At 50.8% G+C, this 20791-nt stretch overlaps 1 protein-coding gene across 1 annotated transcript in view; it reads left to right on the forward strand.

The window, feature by feature from the left end:
• Positions 1 to 20791, forward strand: part of LOC131212714 (tyrosine-protein kinase Btk29A) — a 55490-nt gene that overhangs the window by 4698 nt on the left and 30001 nt on the right. Inside the window, exons 2-4 of the mRNA XM_058206686.1 lie at positions 4119 to 4214; positions 4309 to 4441; positions 4533 to 4676. Coding sequence (XP_058062669.1) covers positions 4119 to 4214; positions 4309 to 4441; positions 4533 to 4676 — 373 coding nt within the window. The remainder of the gene's footprint in view (positions 1 to 4118; positions 4215 to 4308; positions 4442 to 4532; positions 4677 to 20791) is intronic.

Consider the following 20791-nt stretch of genomic DNA (forward strand, 5'->3'; position numbering starts at 1 on the left):
TCCTTACACATCCCACCCACCGTTCGGCTTCGGCTTGTATTGGTGGTTTCCACAAATGGTGCAATTCCGGTGCCGCTGTGTTGGTGGCCCGGTCGGGCCTCCGCAAAGGACTGCCCAAGGAGAGTTTTCCTTGGGTGCGCGTGTGCGCCCGCTCGTGTCTCTGTATTGGTGGTGCTGGAAAAATCGCACCAGGAGCCGCCCTATCCTGAGCCACTTTTTTTTCGACTCCACATCGACAACGCCGCCACCGACGACGACTGAAGGAAGCACCCTTTCGGTGCCCGACGGTTTCAGTTTTGTTGTTTCGTGCAAACGGAAAACCCGTGTCCCGGCAGGAGCCGCGCTCTTATCGTGATTGATAGTGAGTGAATCCCGTGCGTGAATCGCGTGCATCGGGGTGGAAAACCTTTTTGTGGGCTGGAAAATTGCCCGTCGCTCGTTGAGTGCGGGCGACTGCCGTCCGCGGTCGCATTCCGGTGGAAAGTGCGTAGTTGTGCCCATCGTCCGTGACGACCGGCTGCCAGTGGCGGGCGACTAATTGCGAAGCTGACCCGCTGCCAATTTCCCGGGCATGGAAAATGGCTTTTAATACCGTTTGGGTGTGAACCCAACGGACGAGAGAGTCATCGTCGTCGTAAAAGTGACGCCTCCGGTGACTTCCATTGTGGCCGTGCGGGAGCCATCCTTTCGGAAGGATAAAGGAATACGCCCACAGTAATCGTAGTGCCGATCGCAAACAAGGAATCTGTTCCTAAATTCCCATTCAAAGGCAATCAATCTGCCGCATTTCTGGTTCCTAGTCAGCCCGTGTTCCGTCAGTGTGAGTTGACCGACTAGGGAACGTTTTGCGAGCGTTTCTCGGTGTGTGTTTGTGTGCGTGCATTAATGTGGTAAAGTGCTTGACCGAAGGAGTGTGTCCAACCCTTCACACCTTTTGAATTGTGTGGTGTGAATGTGCTCGAAGTAAGGGTGAGCTGAAATCCTTACTGGACGGACACACAGTGGATTATAATTGGATTTGGGTTGTTTCGGGGAGTGCTCGTCCCGTGCAAGGATAGAGCGAAATTTTCGGTCATACGCTCTGCGGAGAGGTAGGTCAATAGTTTGATGTGGACGGGCTCATCGTCCCATAGTTTCCATATTTTTATTCGTTAACCCAATCTTATAAAGTTTAAACTTATGTATGTAAATTTACTTGAGTTTATGCTTCACGATTTCCGCTGACTACCATCCAAAGGATCGAATGGATCGATCGGTTGTGCGGTTCTTTCAATGACCACGGCACCTTCTGCTAGTTCCACAATATTGTTTGGCTAAAGAAAATCTATCGCCTTCAGCGAATCCGTTCGTAGTACCAAATGTGCACTCGGAAAGGCACCGGTGTCGTGTCGCTCATCTGGCGTTCCTCCTTCTTGGATGTGGTGCTTAACTTTTGGGCAATTTGCCAATCATCTGCTGGAAGCTGAGGAACTTGACGCCAACCGAGCGAACGTGGATGATCAACCGCTGCGCGTGGTTCGGTCTACACTTCGACCTAGATAAGTTTTGGCCGCAGTGTCAGCGGCGCAGCAGTGCCGAACCGGGTTATTATTAAATTTTCAACTCGATTCTTTGCTCCGTTGGGGTCCCGAATGTGAGACAACTTTTTCAAGTTTTGACATTCAAATTCAACTTTTAATGCAAAGTTGCCCGTTTTGGGCGATAAATTTTGCACATTACGATATGAACGAGCGGACAGTTGAATCAAACTTTTTCCCACGAAGTTTGCGAGGTGGTTTGAAGGTGAAAGGAAATACCCTTTCGTGCACTCCTATCCGTGGCCTCGAAACAGGATTAACCTCGACGGCATACGATTAATTTGACACCAGTGATGGGGCGCAGTGCATGTGCAATAATGGGACCCAATATCAGCACAAAAAGGAGTGTCTTTCCCAAGCAGGATTATCGTCCACTGTTTCTTCCCGTTGCCGACAGTTAATGGGTCAAACTTTCTTCTTGGCCGGGCACAAGGAGCAGCATAAATCAGCTATCAGCTGCGCTGGAACACAACAAATTCCCGGGAGCACATTTGGACGTCCGTTGGCCCACCGTTGGGGGCATTGTTTACCTCCCCGATCCTCGGGGACTACGGTGCAGCAGAATTTATTTCCCACCCTCATTTTCTAACCTCTTCGATTCGTGAATGGGTTTTCGTCGATACGACAGTCCGGCGAATGACTCCGCGTAGCGCGGCATCCTTCGCGGTGTAATGCGACACTGAATATCCCCGATTAAGGTCGATCTCCTCGTCTCGATTGTCTCGATTGCCGGCGACAGAGATGAAGCACAATCGGGCAACAGAACGGGGACAGTATGATTTATAGAATGCTACAAATCACTACCCGGACCGCTGTGCTGCCGGACAATGTAATAGAAATTAACTGTGAGAGAGTGACGCCTCAACATACGCCCCGGGTCTCGGTGTCGGAAGAGAGTCTCTGAAGAGGTTGTCGAAGGCACGGGCAACCGATCCTGGTTTCTATTTTACTACGGAAAGCGAAGGGTTTCTCTCTCGCATCCCGGGGCCCTTTTTTTTCCGCCGACACTGCGATGTGGTGGTCCTTGCATTCGGTCGTGCTATTGTCATCGTTTTCGGTTTCGTTCCGTAGTTCGATGGAAGCAGCTCAATTTTGTGGGACCCTGGAAGCAGCAGCAGCGACGATGATTAATTTATCTCTTCCATGTAGCGATTGGAATTGAAATGGGATTGTTTACCGTGCTTTTTCCCATTGCGGTGTGTGCTGTTGTCCCACACATAAAGTGTGACGACCTACATCACGCTGAGGCGGTTACTCATGTTACTTTCAGAAAGCCGGTGGGTCTTCCATAATTGATCAATGCATAACTGCAACACAGTTCCCGAATGGAAACAACTGGCACCCGGTGGCCCCGAGGTCTTGCAAAAATTACTAATAGTTTCTGAGACACGATTGTGCATGACGAAGCGGATAATGTTCCAGAAATACCATTCCTCATCACATCGGTATCCTCGTAAGGTTCCGAGTCTTGAAAACATATCACGCTCATCGCGTTACTCAGGTGTCCGAGGGTCAATGGACTGTCGAAATGCTGCCTAATCCTTGCATGGGTAATAATTTAGACAGATTGCCCGAACGAACCAGACAACCACTCCTGTGCGGGGTTTTGATAAAATATTACTTCTTTCGTTTCGGCCTCCGAAGATCAGAAGCAGTGGTGCCGATCGCAACGATGCTGGATTGAAAATGATTAAGAACCGTACGGTGGCCATCGTTGCTTCTACTTTCCATCACTCACATCATCCAGGTTACACATTCCTGGTGAAAGAGGGCTGCCGCTTTAACGTTGGCGGAAAGTGCAATCATTCGGGCACTACGGTGCAGCGTTCCTCTCGTCAGGAAATGAGACTTCATCATGTGCAAGGCACCCCCTGAAAAGTGATATTTCCGCCAGCGCTTCCGGGTGTTTATCGGAGGACGAGCCAAATGTGGCCGGCCTCGGGTGTCTATTTTCTGTCTTCCGCTCCGGGGATGTAGTCGATGCCGTGTGACTGTGTTTTTCGTAGCGACATTTGATGGGCATCCGTTCGGATGGATTGCAACCCCCAAAGCGTTAGCAAACTTTTTGATCGATTTGTTTCGTTTATACATTTGATGGAATATTTTTTTTTAACTTGTAGTTCATCTTGTTTTACGTTAAGTTGTAATAGTTTGTAAGTTTTGTCTGTCTGATCGATATTTTCTTCTATTTTGTTCTACCCGTACGATTTCCATTAGCTCAATCAACTTTCGGTTTAATTTTTTGCTATTTCCTCACATCATTGCACATTGCTGCATAGGTTCACTTATTTAGCCAGCAACTCTCTCATCTGCTACTCACTTATCTCGTCCATGGGCTTTGCACATTTCATCATCATTTTGCACCATCTTTTCCCCTACTGGAGAGCTTATTTCTTCCTGACACTGCCGGTTTTGGGTGGCTGACGGAGACGGAGTGAAAAAGTTCGTCATCGAAAACTAAACATGTCTTCCATTGCTTTCTCCCAATTACTTGTACGTAACCGAACTAAACTGTTGTACTCTTGAAACTCGTGCAAACAGAAGCGGCGCGAGCGTGGCAGGATCAGTGTGAAAGGCGTACGGCTCGTGGAACCGGCCCTCCTGCACGGCGAAGGCGGTGATGCAGCGGCACCGGATGTAAGTTGTGCAGACGACCCGCCGTCAGAGCGCAGCCGAATGCGGCATTACTAACAGCAGCACCGATTTTTTTTTCCGTTGCCCCGATTTCCAGGGATATCCGTTTCAAGTAGGATACTGCGAAAGTGACGGCATCTACCCGGGCACAACGCTGCCCCAGTACACGCTCTACCTGGTCGCGGACAGCGAGAAGGACCGGACGGAGTGGATCTCCTCGATTCGGAAAAGTAAGCCCACAGCCCCGTCAGCATCTTTTGGTCGAGTTTGGCCGACATCCAGCCGTGAGTTAATTTTTTTCCGGTTGCTTTTTATTTTTAGTCTGCGAAGAGTACAGCCCGAAATCGTTCAGCTATCATCTGGGGCTCTGGCTCGGCAGGAAGTGGTCCTGCTGCAGAAGCCTGAACCGACGTGCCATCGGCTGCCAAGTTGCGACGGTGTGGCCCGAGTACAACAATAATCCAAGTAAGTAGACTCCGCAATTCCCGCAAGGTCAAGAAAAGCCCTGACTTGAGGCCGTGCTGAAGATGCTAATTGCAGGGCTTTTCTATCAACTGGCCAATCCTGGTAGAAAGCCGGCAAACAATTACAAATGACGACCTCAACCCATCGAACGGCGGCCTATTGTTATCGGTGTGTAAACATTAGCATCATGTTCCAAACGCTTTACATCGGCCGCGCGTTGTCTCTCTGTTTGGCTTGTCCCGGCTTTACGGCTCACTTTGCACTCAACCTGTCGCCAAGGTCGGAAGCTGCAGCAAACACCGGCTTTATGAGGGCTAGTTGTGAAATGTAAGGCGAAGCGAAACCAGCCGAGTTTCATCCCATCTCCAGCCGGGACAGGTTACTGTGCCCGGTTGATGGTTGGCGTTTCACGGTATTACCTCCCGCGATGTCTGCACGATGTGCACCATAAAACTACACCCTCACGGCACCTGCGGTTGCAGGCGCTCCGGCGGGCGTATGTTTGTATGTGAGCTTTATCTGTTGATTCTTTCGTTGGCACTATTTTGCCTCTGAACCTTCCGAGAGCTGCACGGCTTACTTGCCCGCGGTTCCTGAGCATAGAGGCCAATTATGCGACACTGATGGTAGTCTTTTTGACTTGTTCCCTCTCTCTCTCTCTCGCTCGTATTCTTTTACGACCCCTCGTGTGCATCAACCTGTCTTGGGTGCTTTTTTATGGCCAAATACCTCACAACAGCACCGGATGTCAGAAGTTTCTTCTAGGAGAACCGAGCTACCTGCACAAACGTTATCTGCTGCGTGATGGTGTCAGCACAGGAAGCAACGGGACCGGGTCTTGCAGTCTATTCTAGCTCGTTCCCCACTTCTTACCTACTTAAGGGCTGCACCGAATGCATTCGAAAAAACAACGACAGCCCCTCTGGATTACCGCACAATCCGGTCTTCTAGAAAGCATCCCTTTCTTTGACAGTCGGTGAACAGTAACATCGATCGGTTGCTGATGTGGGTTTGACCTTTCGTTTTGCTCCGATGTTTATGTTTTCTTCAAACAAGGAAAAGGATCAAAAGGGACCTGACCTGGACCTGAAAGTAGCTCCGGTTTCGGTCTTTGTTCGGCACTAGGGATTCCTTCCTTTGAGTTTTGTCCCTCAGGCTTACGTTACGTTGGCCTTAAGACCTGTCCCGAACCTGACTGGTTAGTGGCGTTGAAAGCCGACGGTAATTGTTGAAAAGAAAATGATCAATTTGGAAACATTTCCATTAACCGTCCCGTGTTGATAGGGAAACGTCTTGCATTAAATCGATTCGGTGCGGTCCGCTGTGGAACCGGTAGCGATAACGAAGGAATTTTGCTAATTGAGTTTGGAATTTTGCTAATTGGGCACCTTCCTTCGGGCGAAGTTCCGAAAGGCATTACTGGTTTAATGATTTTGTTGCATTCTGATTATTTGAACGTTCCTTTTAGCTATGTTTCAATTGTTTTTAATGCTGTGCTAATAAAGATCGTGTTTACCTAACTAACGACTTTACAGTTCAACAGTAACGAGCTCATAACTCGTTCTAGCATATCGGAGCAAAACTGGATAGCAGAGTGTTGCTCGTGCCTCAGCACGTGATAAAGTCATCGCCTTAGCTCGTTTGCAATTCCAATTGCGAATTATCGCAACAAATGGTTTTCCGCGTAGAAGTCGATCAGAATTTCTCAGTCGCTTCTGTTTGCGCTTCCTGATTTCCCTCACCGGCTGGAGCCACCAGCTCCATCTTATCTACTTGGCCTGGCTCATCATGTCATTTTCCACTCGCTTAGCGTTGATTTGCGAGAGCGATTTGCAAACTTCCTTTTTCCTACTTCACTGCCATTTCTTTTTTCCCGTTGCCCCGTTTGTTAAATATCTCCCACTGAGGTGAGTCAGCCTTGTGCACGTTACGTGCTTTGGAGATGACGGTGGTTTTGTTTTTGTTGAACGCATGCCGCGTATAGTTGATCGTCAATCGGCAGGCAATTTGTTTCTTGATCATGCGCATCCACCATAACCGGGCCTGGTCACGCTCGTCGCAGCCTGTGTCTCGGTCGGAAACGATCGCGGTGAAACCGTCAAACGAGTTGGTCGAAAGGAAGTCGTCGTCAGGGGATCATGAAAGTGTCTTTATGGCGTTGTCTGCCGCGCGCATTACATCAGTGGGCTCGTGGCAAAAACGTTATGTTGCTTTTTCTACTCATTTTCCTTTATCTTTGTTTTTTATTGTAGGGCGGATCTATTAACGATCGCGCCGTGTGCGCGCTGCCCTAGAGCAGTGGGTTAAGCGATTGCGCTTCCTGATAGCTCTCCGCTGGATGGTTGCCGAGGATATGATTTCTGCGTTTCGCGGTAGCATTAGGCGTCGAGCTGGCCGTGAGGCCCGACAGATGACTTATAAACGAAAAAAATGGGAAAATTGGAAGGAAGTAAGCGATTGGTTTGTACGAGTCGGAGCCTTCCAATTGCTGGTTGACCCAAAAAACAAATAAACAACCCACTCGTGCGCAGGTTTGCAAATTATTGTAAAGTTAAATGATTTCAACCTTGATTCAGCGATTTCGCTGGATGCTACCAAGGCGGTCGCTACGTGCGGCCCCGCTGGAGATTATGCAGGCCCAGGTTGAACTCTTTGACGTAAGATGGGATGGGAATTAAGAAGAAGAAAGAGGCGGCAAACAAAATTAGCTGCACCATAACGCCACAGGCGGAGGTCATGCGCGCACCGACGGCACGATGGCACGATCTTTAAACACGGCGTCTAATTAGCATCATTAGGTTCGGAACTATTTTACGTTCTCCGCCAAATGGACCACACGTCTAATGAAGCGCCCCGGACTGGCGCAACGCTCCGGCTCCGGGGTGGTTAGGGCCAAATCACTGGAACCTTTGCAGAAGGAAGGAAAGTACGGGCGCACTCGTGATTTTATGTAGACACAAGGGTATGCACCGCGTGTGTTTGCGTTTGGTTGAGGGTTGAGGTCAAAAGATTAGCACAGGAAATGGGTTTTGTGTGTGCGGTTACGACGGGACAGGTGCACCTATTTTGGGCCGATCGGCTCAATTAGGCAACGGACCGTTCTCCCTTTGACATATGCGCGCTCGCGCGCTCACCGGAAGGACACTCAATGATGGTCAGTTAATTTACCACGAGGACTGTGCCAATTTCCTGTACCACTCGTGGTGGCTTAAATTTGTGTAACGATCGTGTGTTCTCGATGTAGCTTCACACTGTGAACTCGAGGGCAAACGCGCTAGAGCAGCATAATAAAGAAAGGGTCCATACAGCACGAATGAAACTGTTGAAATCTGATCAAGTGATCAATCGACTCGGATCGGTTCCGTACCGACCCTTGCCATCATAAATGTAACCTCCCAGGGTGTGGCGACAGTGTCATCACCAAACCGATTTACTCCATCAATCGGTTTTAGGAACTGACAGATGGATTCCCAGAAAGCGCCCTACCGGGACAAAGAATTTATGTGTGCGCTTCGGATAGGGGGGCCACCCGGGCGTCACCCCACCGGCGCGGGCTGTCGAGAAGAAAGTGGGGACACGAAATCGAAATTTGAAATGCGATGATTTTTACTACCGAACAACGGCCGGGGTCGTGTTGTCTCCCCTGGCTGGGGTCAGGTTCGGGTTCGTCGCCGGTGCATACATTTAACTTTATTGTTTCTGGGGCTGCCACCCGTTTTCGTTCCAGGTTCCAGCGTGTTTACGATGGTAATATATTTTATTCTTTCCCCTTTCGAACGACGCCGTCTTCGCGGCTGCGGTTACGGCCGGGTGCGCATAATTCTTCTTTCGCATTTATGCTGGGCGGTGGATGTACTTTCTTCCCGGTACTCCGAGCCAGCGACGGCCTGCGACCTCCGTCGGGTGGCTCGGGGATCGGGTGCGATGATGTGTGATGTGGGCTTTCAATCTCCTCTCGCTCTCTCTCTCTCTGTCGGGGTCGCTTCACGGGCGTTATGTTAAGTGAGGCATCCCGAAATCCGTGGTCCCAAGAATGGGCTGTAAGGATGGGCTTCAGCATCGCACCGGCACCGAGTGAGATTATTATCAGTCCGTTTTTCCCATTCACTCCGCGGAACAGCCGTGATTGGAGCTGAACGTTACGATTGCTGGAAGTTGAAGGAACTGGCCGCTGAAAGGAAAAAAGGAACACAATCAAATGAAAGAAATGGTAGAACGCTCCGCAGGGCGAACCGGAGCGCAGGAAAAAGCGGCCGACGTTCTTCATCGAAGAAGATCGACATTTATGGTTTTTAGGCTTTTGTGGGCCTCGAACGCGCGAGATGAGCATTTCCATGCGTATTGTTGTCCGGGAAGCGTTTACGAGTTTTTGACGCACGGCCGGGCCGCTGTGAGAATGAAATGAGATTTATGTTTGCCCTTCTGTTCTCTGTCAGCCATATGTCGACCGGCGGTCCATTGACCTTGCGGTGCAAGGCGGCAGTATGAAAGGCTCTAATTAGAAGGTGAAAGACCATTTGCTACGCGTAGATTGGATCTTGAGTTGTAGCATTTTATGTGCGCCCATGTTAGCTGCTGTCCGGGGTTCCTGGTGACACACCACCACCATATTCTCTGGGCTCAGCTTTAAAGACGCTGCTTATTTATGCATCAATGTGTGTAGAGGCGACCGTACCGAACCTTCTCGAACCTCCATTCTTGCAACGCTGCAAACGAGTTTTTGGCAGCAAAAATGGATAGTTTGTGGCGTTGGTAAAGCAAAAACACACAGAGCCGATTGGCCGACTGCCAAACAGTGAGGCAGATTTCGCAAGCCCCACTCAAACGGTGGCCCAAAGTTTTCGGAAACTCGAAACCAGTTCATTTGGCAGCTTTTTCACGGGGATCGTTTCTTTTTTGCCAACCGTTTCTTCAATCGAACTCCGACTCTCTGGTCCGACTGATATACTCTGGCCAGAGGTCTCGCTCAAGCGTGACGCTCCCCCAACACACTGCATCGCCGATAGCCGATAGCCAGCCCAAGGTGTTGTGAAATCAATTTTAATAAATTATTCAAATGATCATCCTGGGTCGGCTCGCGACGCCCTGTTTTACCACCACCGGACCACATCACTAACGACTTACGTGCGCCGCAGAACCCCTACGGGTGCTTCACTCCGGACGGGGGTCCGGTTCTTCGAATGCGGAAGGTCCTCCACCAGAGTCTGTCGCCTCGCTGGCCACCTTGGTATTGACGTGTGTGCCGGGCCGGGGGAAGTTCAGTACACCCCGTGATAGTCCGTGCGAGATAGACTGTTGCGACGCTGGAAACTGCCCCCTTCGAGGAGCGCCGCTTCTGAGGAGAAAGATACTTTAGGCCTCCCTGTTGTTGGCCGATTTTTGCATCGCCGACGCCCAGCACCCGATGGAGGGACGGTGTGTTTTACGAGCGACAAACAAGCGCAGAGATTGCAATTTACGCTCACCATAAAAGCTGGGCGAAAGTTCCACGTCCGTCGGATTCGTAAACGGGAAAGGAATGGGCTTCGAGAAGCATTCACCACCGTCGTTGACCAGTAGCCAGCAGCCGAAACCGAACCCACCGCTGAGTTTGGCAGGATCGTGTCAAAGCAATCTCGATTGAATGCTTTCGTTGGCCAAGGTTCGTCCGCCCGGTGTCCCGGTGGGGAATGTTTTATTTATCAGGTGCCAATCTGGGCAAACCTGGGTAAAAGCCATTCGACCTTGTGGCGTCCGCCAAAGGGTACCTTAATCTCGTCCTCTGAACAACATGATCATCAATATGGAATGGTTATTTACTTTGACCTACATTACCGAAGAAATTTGTGCAAATAAGAGTTGTGGAGTCTTCAATCTTTTTAAGATTCTTAAGGGTCCAAGAATAAGCGCAGCAGAATTTTGCTTTTTATTTCTCCAACGTATAGGCGGTCAAAAGCTTATCCTGAGCATTCACTTCACGCGTCATCGCCGCCGGAGTGCGGCGGTAATTCATTTGGGCGCTTGACAAACTGCATGAAAGACCGCTGGCCGAGAACCATGATCTATCGCGCTGGGGCGCGGCGCTTATCGAGCTTCCTGCACCGACCCCGATCAGCGCATAAATATCCCAGGACTCAGCGGTTGAGGCCCCGTTTTTCATCGCCCGCTCGGGGCAAATGCCGGTAGTTGGCCGTGTTATCATCGCGATCCATCGCGCGCGCTCGGCTTGCTCCGTCGCATTTTCCTCCCAATTAGCAGCTCATAACGATTTACTTAACTTCTTTCCCGTGACCGACCACAACCGGTGGCCGGCCGGCCTCTCTAAAGGAAGGAATGCTGTGCGGCCGGGGAGCGGAACCTTCGAATCATTTGTTTAAACAACTTCAGCGCACTAATATGCACATTTTGCTTTATTTTTGCTGCACTGACCCTTTGGTCCAGGGCCCCCAGGTGTGCACGGGCTGGCGCTGGCTGGCTGGCTGGCTGTGCGTCGAGTTTAAAAGACTCCCGGCACAACTCCAACCTTTTCCATGTTTGCTAGCTCCTGGTTCCCGGAGAATGGCGCCGTAATTGAGTTAAGGAGCATTGAGAGCGTGGCTTTTTTGCGGCCCTTCTTTACGATGCCTGTATTTGCGAGCATGAAGGCTGGGTTAATTTTACTTCCACTCAACCTTTACAGAAGAAATTAAAAAAACAGCTCCGAAAGGTTAGAATGAGCTAAATTTAATTAGCACACTCCTTGCTACGAACGCGCCACTCTGCATTCGGTCGGTACATTGAAGCTTGGGAAGAATTTTTATATATGACGCTTTGCACGAGTTTTTTTTATCAACTTTCATTCCATATTCACCTTTCTCGGAGGAAACAGCGAAAGAAAAGATTCAATGCGGTTTTGTAAAATCACGCGCCCCTCCCCATCCTGTGATTTTAACTGCACTAATCCGCGGAAGTCTTAAGGGGCCACCACCGCAAGGGGGAGAAATAAAAATACCTCGAATTCGAACCGCGATCGCTTCATCGGTGGCAGTCGCCCGATTGTTGGCCCGGGTATGCGCAATGGGCGATAAAAAGGTTGCACACGGCGAAAGAGAAGATTATTTATTATGCAGCGCCAATTCGCACCGACGGCGACGGACGGCCGGCCTAATGACAATGATCAACGATCTTGGTGGGTTGTTAAACCGAAGACGATAATATTTGCGCGTGTGTTGTGCGCTTTTTTGCGCCCTTTTTCTTCTTTATCGCCTTTATGCTACGACACGAATGCTGGAACGAAGAAAGAAAAAAAAAACGGAAACAAATCTTACCAAACGCGGGCGCGGATCGTGGCGGGTCAGTGCCCTAGACGGCGCGGGTGCGGGTTCGCGGCGGCGCTGGGGTTCGTCAGCCCAGCCAGACACAAAGAGCCGAACCGGCGAATGGCGTTTTTGTGCAAGTTGTAATCTTTTTTTGGATGTTGAGAGAAATGAAAATTGGCGTTTCCGTTCAACGATTTGTGCATCATTTGACGGGCCTCTGACCTCGGGATCCTTGTTTCGTTTGATTCTTGCTGTTGCTCTACACTCTACCCTAGAACAGAACATTAATTTTATTATTATGGCATCATGATTAACTTTTTGTTTTATTTTATTTTAGGTAAGTCGGATCCATCATTCAGCACTGCTAGTGTCGTAAGTAATACATTGTACGATTAGAACATTATCATAGACCTCTTCTTAAACTCTGTAATACGCACCAACTAAACCACTAAATGATCCCCTAACAACCGACAGACAATTTCAAATTTAAACACTATTTTATCAAATGTCAAACACAAACACTCAAACAATCATCGATCTATGTGTGTACAAGTGGCCACCTAAAGTAATCTGATCAATCGTGGAGCGCTGATGGGTGCTTTATTCGCTTTCTTCCAACAATCACTTAATCATGTTCGTGCCACCACTCGCCTGGGTGAACCCGCCAGCAGCAGCATGGAGAGCATAAATAATAAAAGATCATGCTTCTTTTTTGTGTGATCTCGGTCGACCCGGTCGGTACAGCCCCAAAAAAGGGAAAAACAAAGCGAGTGGGTGATGGAAAAGTGTGTGCCCGCTGTTCCCCGAAGCTTTTCTCGGCCTGGAACGAGTGATCGTGCTACTGTTGAAGCGAGCAAAGCCAATCATGCGCATGCTGGGACCTGTCGGCTTTGCCTGTATCGGTGTTTCCCGAGCGCTTATCCGGACGGCCACGCACGCATACATTACTGATGCGAGCACAACAACGATAAAGGAGTGAATGAGTTGGACTTCGTTTTGTTGCCTTCGCCAATGATCTTCTCGGTAGAAGATCAGTACCATTAGAGTTTATGAGCTTATGCATAGAAGTGCTACCACCCGACCTGATCGACCCCAAACCAGCCACCAGACACGATCGAAGGGGATGATAAAGAACGGTGCAACTTCACGGACAAGGCACGATCGGGGTGGTAGAGCGAGCTGGCGCACCAACAGAAGATTGGTTACGCCCGGCGGAGATGATCTCTCTGGAAGCTTTCGAGCTTTCGGAGCGGCCCAAGATCATTCCTGGCAGCACGGCGGGTGTATTGGTGTGTCCCTGTGGGGTTGATACGTACCACCGCATGTTGTTGTAGTTGCAGCTCGTCGATCGTCGTCGATCGTGTGTTGCTTTCGCCTTCTTTGTCGTGGCTTTCTTCCTACGGCGACGGGTTCCCAGCATGAGACGCGCGTTTCGGTCCGGAGCTTGATCTTCGGTCGCGCATTACCCCGTACACATAACCCGGGCGGGGTTGTTGGTGTTGGTGGGCCGTTCGATTTACGGCCCACGGTGGTGTGCGTTCGAACACGTCGGAACATGATCGTGCGGGCGGACGGCATGCTGCTGCGAGTGTGTTTTGATGGCATGGTTTTTGGGCACCGCGGGTTCAGTTGCTACGTTCCCGTCGTACGCTTCGGACGTCGTTAGGACTCGGTCCGTCGTTTTGTTAGGCTCACTCTGTTTCGCGGATAAACCATTGCTGTTTCACAAAAGTTCGTTCCGTCGTTAGGGGTGTCAGCAGTAAACGGAGGCCTCTACGGAGTCGTCCCTTACGACTATGATCGTGCGTCAATAGGTTGAAGGTGTGTTAAGATACGCATAGCGAGATGGGATCCTTCCCGGTGAATCCGAAGCGAAGTGGATCCTCGATAGGACTTACGGTGACGCGAGTGGAACACGGGTCCAGCACGACTCCCGGTGCCCATACTTACCTAGTTTCAACGGCGAGTTCGATTTGGAAAGTTACGATCGACAGCGATCGACAGCACCGTGGACCGTCTTCAGAGTGTCGTGTGCCCCCCCGCGCGAGTGGAAAGCTGTAGTGGCTGTTAGTTATTAACGTCTTCGCGACGAGCACGAGATTACAGTGTGTGCGTTGTTTTTTGTGGCATTCAGAGGCGCCTCCTGGAAGTGCCGGCGGGGCAGGTGAAGGTTGCTTTCATCGCTCGTCGTCAACACCACCGTACACACGGTTCACGGTTTCCGCGGAATCACCATGGAAGCACCGAATTTTACCAGTGCCCATCTCATCTCTTAACCTCTCATCTTGCCTCGGTTTCGTCCCTGGGCGGAACCGGGAAACTTGATTATAAATGGCGATTCCTCGGTGTTTCTTGGTCGATTAATTTTCCTCTTTTCGTCGATCGCTGGCGCTTCGACCAGACCAAGGGAGGCGGCGGGGACCGAAAACTTGTCCACACTCGCGTCGCTGTATATGTGCTGTGTCGATGGTCTCAGGTCTCAGGCGCCGTGTGTTAGTGAATAGTACCTGTTTGCCGTGTGTATAGAAGACAGGTTTGCTTCCCGCGAGACCCGTTCGCGAGTCGCGAGTTGCGTCTTTGTTTTGTTTTAGGCAGCCGAAAGAACTCTTCCCATGGCTGCTTTGAAAGATCGCCTTCGCCTTCTCGCTCAGGCTCAGGATCGGGGCGAAAGTGCGCCCGTTGCGGCCGGAACGCGCATCGGTGTGGTTGGCTTTTTTGGCGAAAGTTTGCGAACCAAACGTCCAGGATCCACGGCTGCGATCAGGGGTATCCGGGTCCTATCGGGCCTAGCATTATGCAAATGGTCAAAGTTCAATGACATGCCGGATTGGTGTCACCACATCGATAAAGATACGATTCTTACGGCCCGCTTTTATGCCAGTTCGCCATGAAGATAGTAAAGTTTCTCGATGATATGTTTTGGACGATATTTAACTTACGTGGACGTCAGTGGGCCACCATCGCGGGTTGGAACCGCGCGTACCGATTACGCCATCGAAGAAAGTACAGTCCACCAGGCTCCACGGGACATAACTGCAATGGGGTCGACCCCATTGAGTTTCTGGGCGAGTTTCACGGGTGTGGTTACCTCAGAGAGGAGTGCATCGCCGCCAACACCAACGAGTGCAAAAACCGGTTAATCCGAAGCCCCCCCGCAGTTAGAGTTTAAGTAGGCAAACATTAGCCCTTGCGGCTAGTGGGGTACACCATTTCGCAACGGTGTCCGATGTTGACACTATCACCCAGGAGAGGGTCCCACTAGAGGACGACCGAGTCTGGGTGTGTTTTATGCAAATTTGACACCACACTGGCCGCGACAGGAGTTCGCAGCAGGAGTTTAGAGTTAACTGATCTTCGATTCCGCTTCTTCAGAGTGCCGCAGGTGGCTGTTAGCTTCAGCTTCGCTGCTATGCTGCTTCTCGTTTTCGGGAGGCCCAACACCTTGCCGAATCTCGGCGGGTTGCAGTTAATCTCGCACCGTGGTGGTTCTCTCATGACATCGATCCGCGACCGTGTCTCAATGTCAGCAGCTCACTGAGCGAAGGAGCAAAACGTACGAATATGGAACGAAAAAATGCTTGTGGCCAAGGAACGGGATACAAAAAAAACGCTGCCAACCGTATGCAGCCCCGTAGCGAATGCGATTTTGATCCACCTCCAATGCTCCACCCGTCCGGATTGGGCGAGACCCTGCCGCAGCGCGCAAGGAGCGCAGCTTTCAAGTGATCGCGGCGTGCGGCGGCGGCGGCGGCTTTTGAGAAATTATCCAGTCGCCGCGAGCGCAAACGGCGGCGGCCACTGACCAAACAATGCCCGCTGTTGTCTGTGGCGACAAGTCCGCCCGGCCGACGGGTGCGTGAGGTTGGCCGAGTTGCTGCAGTGGGCCGGCAGCAAGAAGCAGGGGTCACGGGGCGAGCTTGACAAGCCTGCGAGTGGTGGCTATCAGCTCGAGAGGAAGGTTAATGCTTCTCACTCCGGTCCGCAACGTTCACTTGCCGAACGCAAACTATCAAGATATCAACCAGCTAAATGGTGTGCCTTGGGCCAGGGCTGGCGATCGTCTGGTGACGCCGAGACACAGTGGAAAATGCTGGAACGTTGTGCGCCACAAGAACTAGAATGGGACTCGATAACTGTGCGCAATGGGTCGCAAGTCGATGCTGTGGAGTAATTCTTTAGCCCTTTCGATCGACCGGTATCGGTGCTCAAGTGTCCTGTCACTTGAGTGGTACTTTTTACCCGTGGCCAAAACTGTGAGTCATGGACAGAAAATTGCGCTTTCCAGTCCTGTCCAGTCCAGGGTTCTTTTGTGCCATTGTATCGAGATCGATGCTAATGATTTGCTAGGTTGTTGGAGTGCTGTATCGATCAAGCCATTCAACACCGAACCAATGGAGATGTTGGCTCTTTGCATATTTTACGCCAAAAATCATCGACCACCGTCGCTAGTGCCGGGTATGGGAAAGCCACCGGACCGGACCAACCAGCTGGCCGTGATGGGTCGACGAGTGGTGCCACTCACGCACCGAAAGGCCCCCGGTGTGAAGGTCACGTGTGGCGTGTGGCTCCGGGCGATCGATCCGGTCCGGTGGCAGCATCCGAAAACGATCCGCTCCTCGTGCTGTGAGCTCTTGTACGAGACAGGTTTTTCCGATTCGGAAGAGTGGTGCCTCTCGGTCAAGTGGTGGTCTGCTGCGGATGGTCCGTGATCTTGCCAAACCGGTCGCACTGTGATTTGTGTGGGTTTTGCTGTTTTTCGTCCGCAAATTACTGGATCTCCACTGTGCGCATCGGCAGATGCCACTCGATGGCCGCACAGGACTTGGTTTGTGTTGCTTGGCGGCGCAAAAAAAAACGGAATACCTCGACCGCGTGGTCCGACCAGCGTAGATTATTGCGGCACTTTCGGGGATTGCGTCGAATGGGCTAAGGAGATCCTCACCGTTGTGAACCCCGGAAGGTGCGATCGGAAGAAAACTTTTTTATTACCACAATTTAACCCCCCGCACTTAGTGTATGATGTAATTTACGGGCCAAGTAAACTGGTCCAATTCCGACCCGAAAAAAAATCTAAATTCACTTCGATGATCGAACCTTTCCTTCAGCGGCCATCAAAATTATCAAACGATCGAGCGCGCACTTGCCTCCGCCAACATCTGGGGCCGGGTTGTGAGTGGCAATTCCGTGGTTTTGTTTTCTTCTCGCTTCTTGACCGTATTCGCGTCGCGGTGGAAAATTATTCAATATCTCACTTTCGATTTTCCACCGGCTTCCGACGTTTCCCGACGAACCACGCCACGAGCACCACCAGCTCGCCGCGGCTCGCGTCACTTTCGATTGTGGATATTATTTTTCCCGTTTTTTTTTTGCTCACTCCGTTGCTGCTTGAAAAACTAAGTTTGAGCAGTTACTGTCGGTCGCTTCGAGACAGATTTTATCTGACCACAGTCGCAGTAGGGGAAAAGCAGTCGGTCCGGAAAATGAGGACACGCTTCACCGGCCGTGTTAGTGTCGTGCCGCTGTGCGAATGCCTTTTATTGGGCTGTTTTGTTTGGCGGGGCCCCGGATGCGTTTGGATGCTTTTTTTGTGTGCTGTAAACGCCCCAAGACACGAAAGTGAATTCGGATGTGTTTGGGTAATTGAGTTTTCGATTTTATCTTGCGTTGCTTCCTGTGGCTCGCGGAATTTCGCGTGGAAGTGTTGCCGAAAGTGGGCGCAAGTTTTTGTGCGGCGATCGATGTTTGATGGCGATCGAGGAAATTATTGGCGATCTACAAATACATAATGGTGCAGTCAGTAATATTCATGCTCCAGGAAGATGCTTAACATTCGTTTGCAACATCTTTATGAACATTACTTTCTACGTGGTATAAGCGAGAAAGTTAATTATGGACTGCATCTATATTCCTCTGGCCCTTAACAACGCATTATCACATTATTACTCAATCATCGCCGACAATTGTTGCATTGTTGTAGCAACACATTAGCAGGAGTGTGGTCTCTAGTATCAGCGGGCGGACAAAGGGCTGTCACCATGACAAGTTATTGCTTGACACGAATTCTGCAGCCATCGGCCGTGGGTTCACAACTCCTGGACCCCTATAGGGCAATCCGCGCTCCACCAAGGTAACTTCGCGACCGACAGGGCCACAGGGTTACGGTTGTGTTACGGAAAAAGAATCGAACCGCCACCGCGAGGGAAGAAAAACCTCCGGCAACCCAAATTTGGGGCAACCGCGCGCGAACGAGCAGCTGCTAAGGAGTGCGATTGGGCCACAAAAAAGGAGCATAACCTTCCTTTCTCTGCTCCGTTCTGGACCCTACTGGTCTGTGATGGAGGGGTCCCAACAAAAGCCCAACTTCAAACATAAACCAGTTCCACCACGAATCCACTTCGGCTTCGCGGGTCGCAAGAGCTCGATTCGGTTGTCCGGGTCCGAGCGACATTGACTAAACAACTTGTTTTGGCAGAATTAGTGGAGATTGTGGAAAAAGTAGCTCAACTCGCTCGCTGTGGTTGTCGGTGTGTCCTGGCCTCATTTCTCGCAGGTCGCGCTCATGTGTGCGAAAAAAAAAATTTTTTTTGCTCCGTGCATTTTGTGTGTTTTCGTTGGCGGCATTTCAAAGACCCTCGAGCACACACTCGAGCTGACCGATTCCCGTTTTCCGCGTCACGTTGGCCTCTGCGCTGGCCGAAGAAAATAGGTCGTTGCGAGGGGGAAAACCGTGCACCGCCGGCGGAAAAGCCAGATTCGTTTTCGGCCACTCGATTTTTTTGCGGCCCACGGAACCCAGACCCCAGACGATGAGCGCCACTCAATCGGTGATTAAACGGGGGGATTGCAAAAAAAAAAAACGGGCCAGATAGAGGGCCCAAAAGAAGAGTGGTGCTGCTTTGTGGTGTTTGCTATGCTCCGGTGGGGAGACTACCCCCCTTTTTCCGGGGGTAGCTGGCGCACGAATTGATGACTGTGGCCGACCGGCGGGGGCCACCGGAGTTAATGTTACTTTTTGCGGTTCAATTTGGGTTGCGCGAGTTAGGAGCGTGGCCTTTTTTTTGGGAGGAGGTTTGGCACCGAGCGGGACGCGACTTGAATGTCCGCCAACGCGCTTTGGACGGGGTTCGTTGACCGACGGACGCCCGACGTGTTCCGTGTTTGGGGCCCGGCTGGCGCAACATTAATCGTTTGATGCTAATTTCTCCTTCCGACGGCAGGGAAGCTTGTGGTTTGATTCGCGTTCGGGAATCGGACAAAATCGATCTCGTCACGATAATGGTGGTGGACAAAAACTGAGGGGCGACTAACATGAAACAGTTGGAAATCAGTGCATATGCAGCACAGTAAATCCAACAAACATATTGACCATTGGTTGAGTCGCAGTGTGTCCAATCTTTTGGGGACACTGAAGGAAACCCAGAAAGGCCATCAACAGAAGTATCGCAAACAAAAACCCCACACTCCACAGTCATCGGGTGGCGCTCGCTGCTGGATGAGGATGGAAAGTAAAAGTAATTTCGATTAAAACTCCCCGAAAGAAAGCGTTACCGAAACGGTTTAACCGAACGGTTTTTGGACGCCGACGACGTCGTCCGGCGGGGTCCTGCTTTCTCCCGCGCGCCATCGCGGGGTTGATATGTTTGCCCAATCGAATCGGATGTGGGCGATGAGTTTTTCCCACTTCTTTCAATTTCAACGATGGAAAAGTTTCCCTCATCTCATCTCGTTTCGTTTTCGATTCGATTTGTTTGTTTTACCGGAAATCGAGGAAACGGTGGGCATGTGTGGGTCACCATTGTACTTACCAGCATCCCGGTTGGGGACCACTTTGACTTTCCACCACGATGACAATGGGTCCGGTTTTTAAAAGTGGGAGAACAATCTCACCAACGTCACCATCGGCTGTGTGATTAACGATCAGTGCGCTAATTTGCTCAAATTATATCCCTTCCATTGTTGTGTCCTGAAAACTCCTACGAATGAGCTGAGATCCTGAAGTGCGCTGTGAATAAGGGAATGGCTCACGCTCCACGAAACGATCACCTTGCGAACTGTGAAGATCAAACCGAAGACGAAGACACTATCATTATGCTGAATCTCGAATCGTCTGGATCGTCATCTTGAGGCTTGCTTTCATCGTCACCTTCAACTCGTGTTGACGAAGCCGTAGGTTGCCGCCGAAGACAGGTTGTCAGGACGCGTCGACAGAGCGTCGTAGATCATGTACCACGCAGCACAGCACAGTTTTGTGCACCGAGAAAGACCTCTTGACCTTGGTGGCTGCCACAGAGCGGTGCAGCCACATCATCCATCCCCTTCACGGGCCATTATGTCTTGTTTAACGAGACGTGGCACGGTGTACGCGCACGTGTAATGGAGATCAAGTATCGATGGCCCGAGAAAGGAACCATTAAACGACGCCGAGCGTAAGAAGTACGGTAATGGTAACCTGCAATTTGAATATATGCTTGCTGTTTTTTTTTTGTTCGGGCGACCCCATGCTGTTGTGGTCTCCGATCCTCCGGGCTGTCCTTTGGGCGAGCGCGTAAACAAATCGCAAACGAAGCCTTGGCTGTGGCTGCATAATTTGTGTGCCAATTTCTCGGGGTGGCAACATATGGCAGGTAGGGCCGAAAGCCACACCCCGGCCTGACACGTTTAGGGGCCCCGGTTTTGCAGGCGACAAGTACCCGCCGCAGGCTGTTTTGCGTTGTCGAGAGAGAGAGAGTCCCAACTCCGTAATGAACTCCGTGACGTGTTCACAGCTGTCCGGTGAAGCACATGGGGGTTCAATTTGTCGTTGTACTCTGCTTGGCTTCAGTCCTTGAAATCTGACAG

Source organism: Anopheles bellator, chromosome 2 (assembly GCF_943735745.2).
Source record: "Anopheles bellator chromosome 2, idAnoBellAS_SP24_06.2, whole genome shotgun sequence".
Classification (NCBI taxonomy): domain Eukaryota; kingdom Metazoa; phylum Arthropoda; class Insecta; order Diptera; family Culicidae; genus Anopheles; species Anopheles bellator.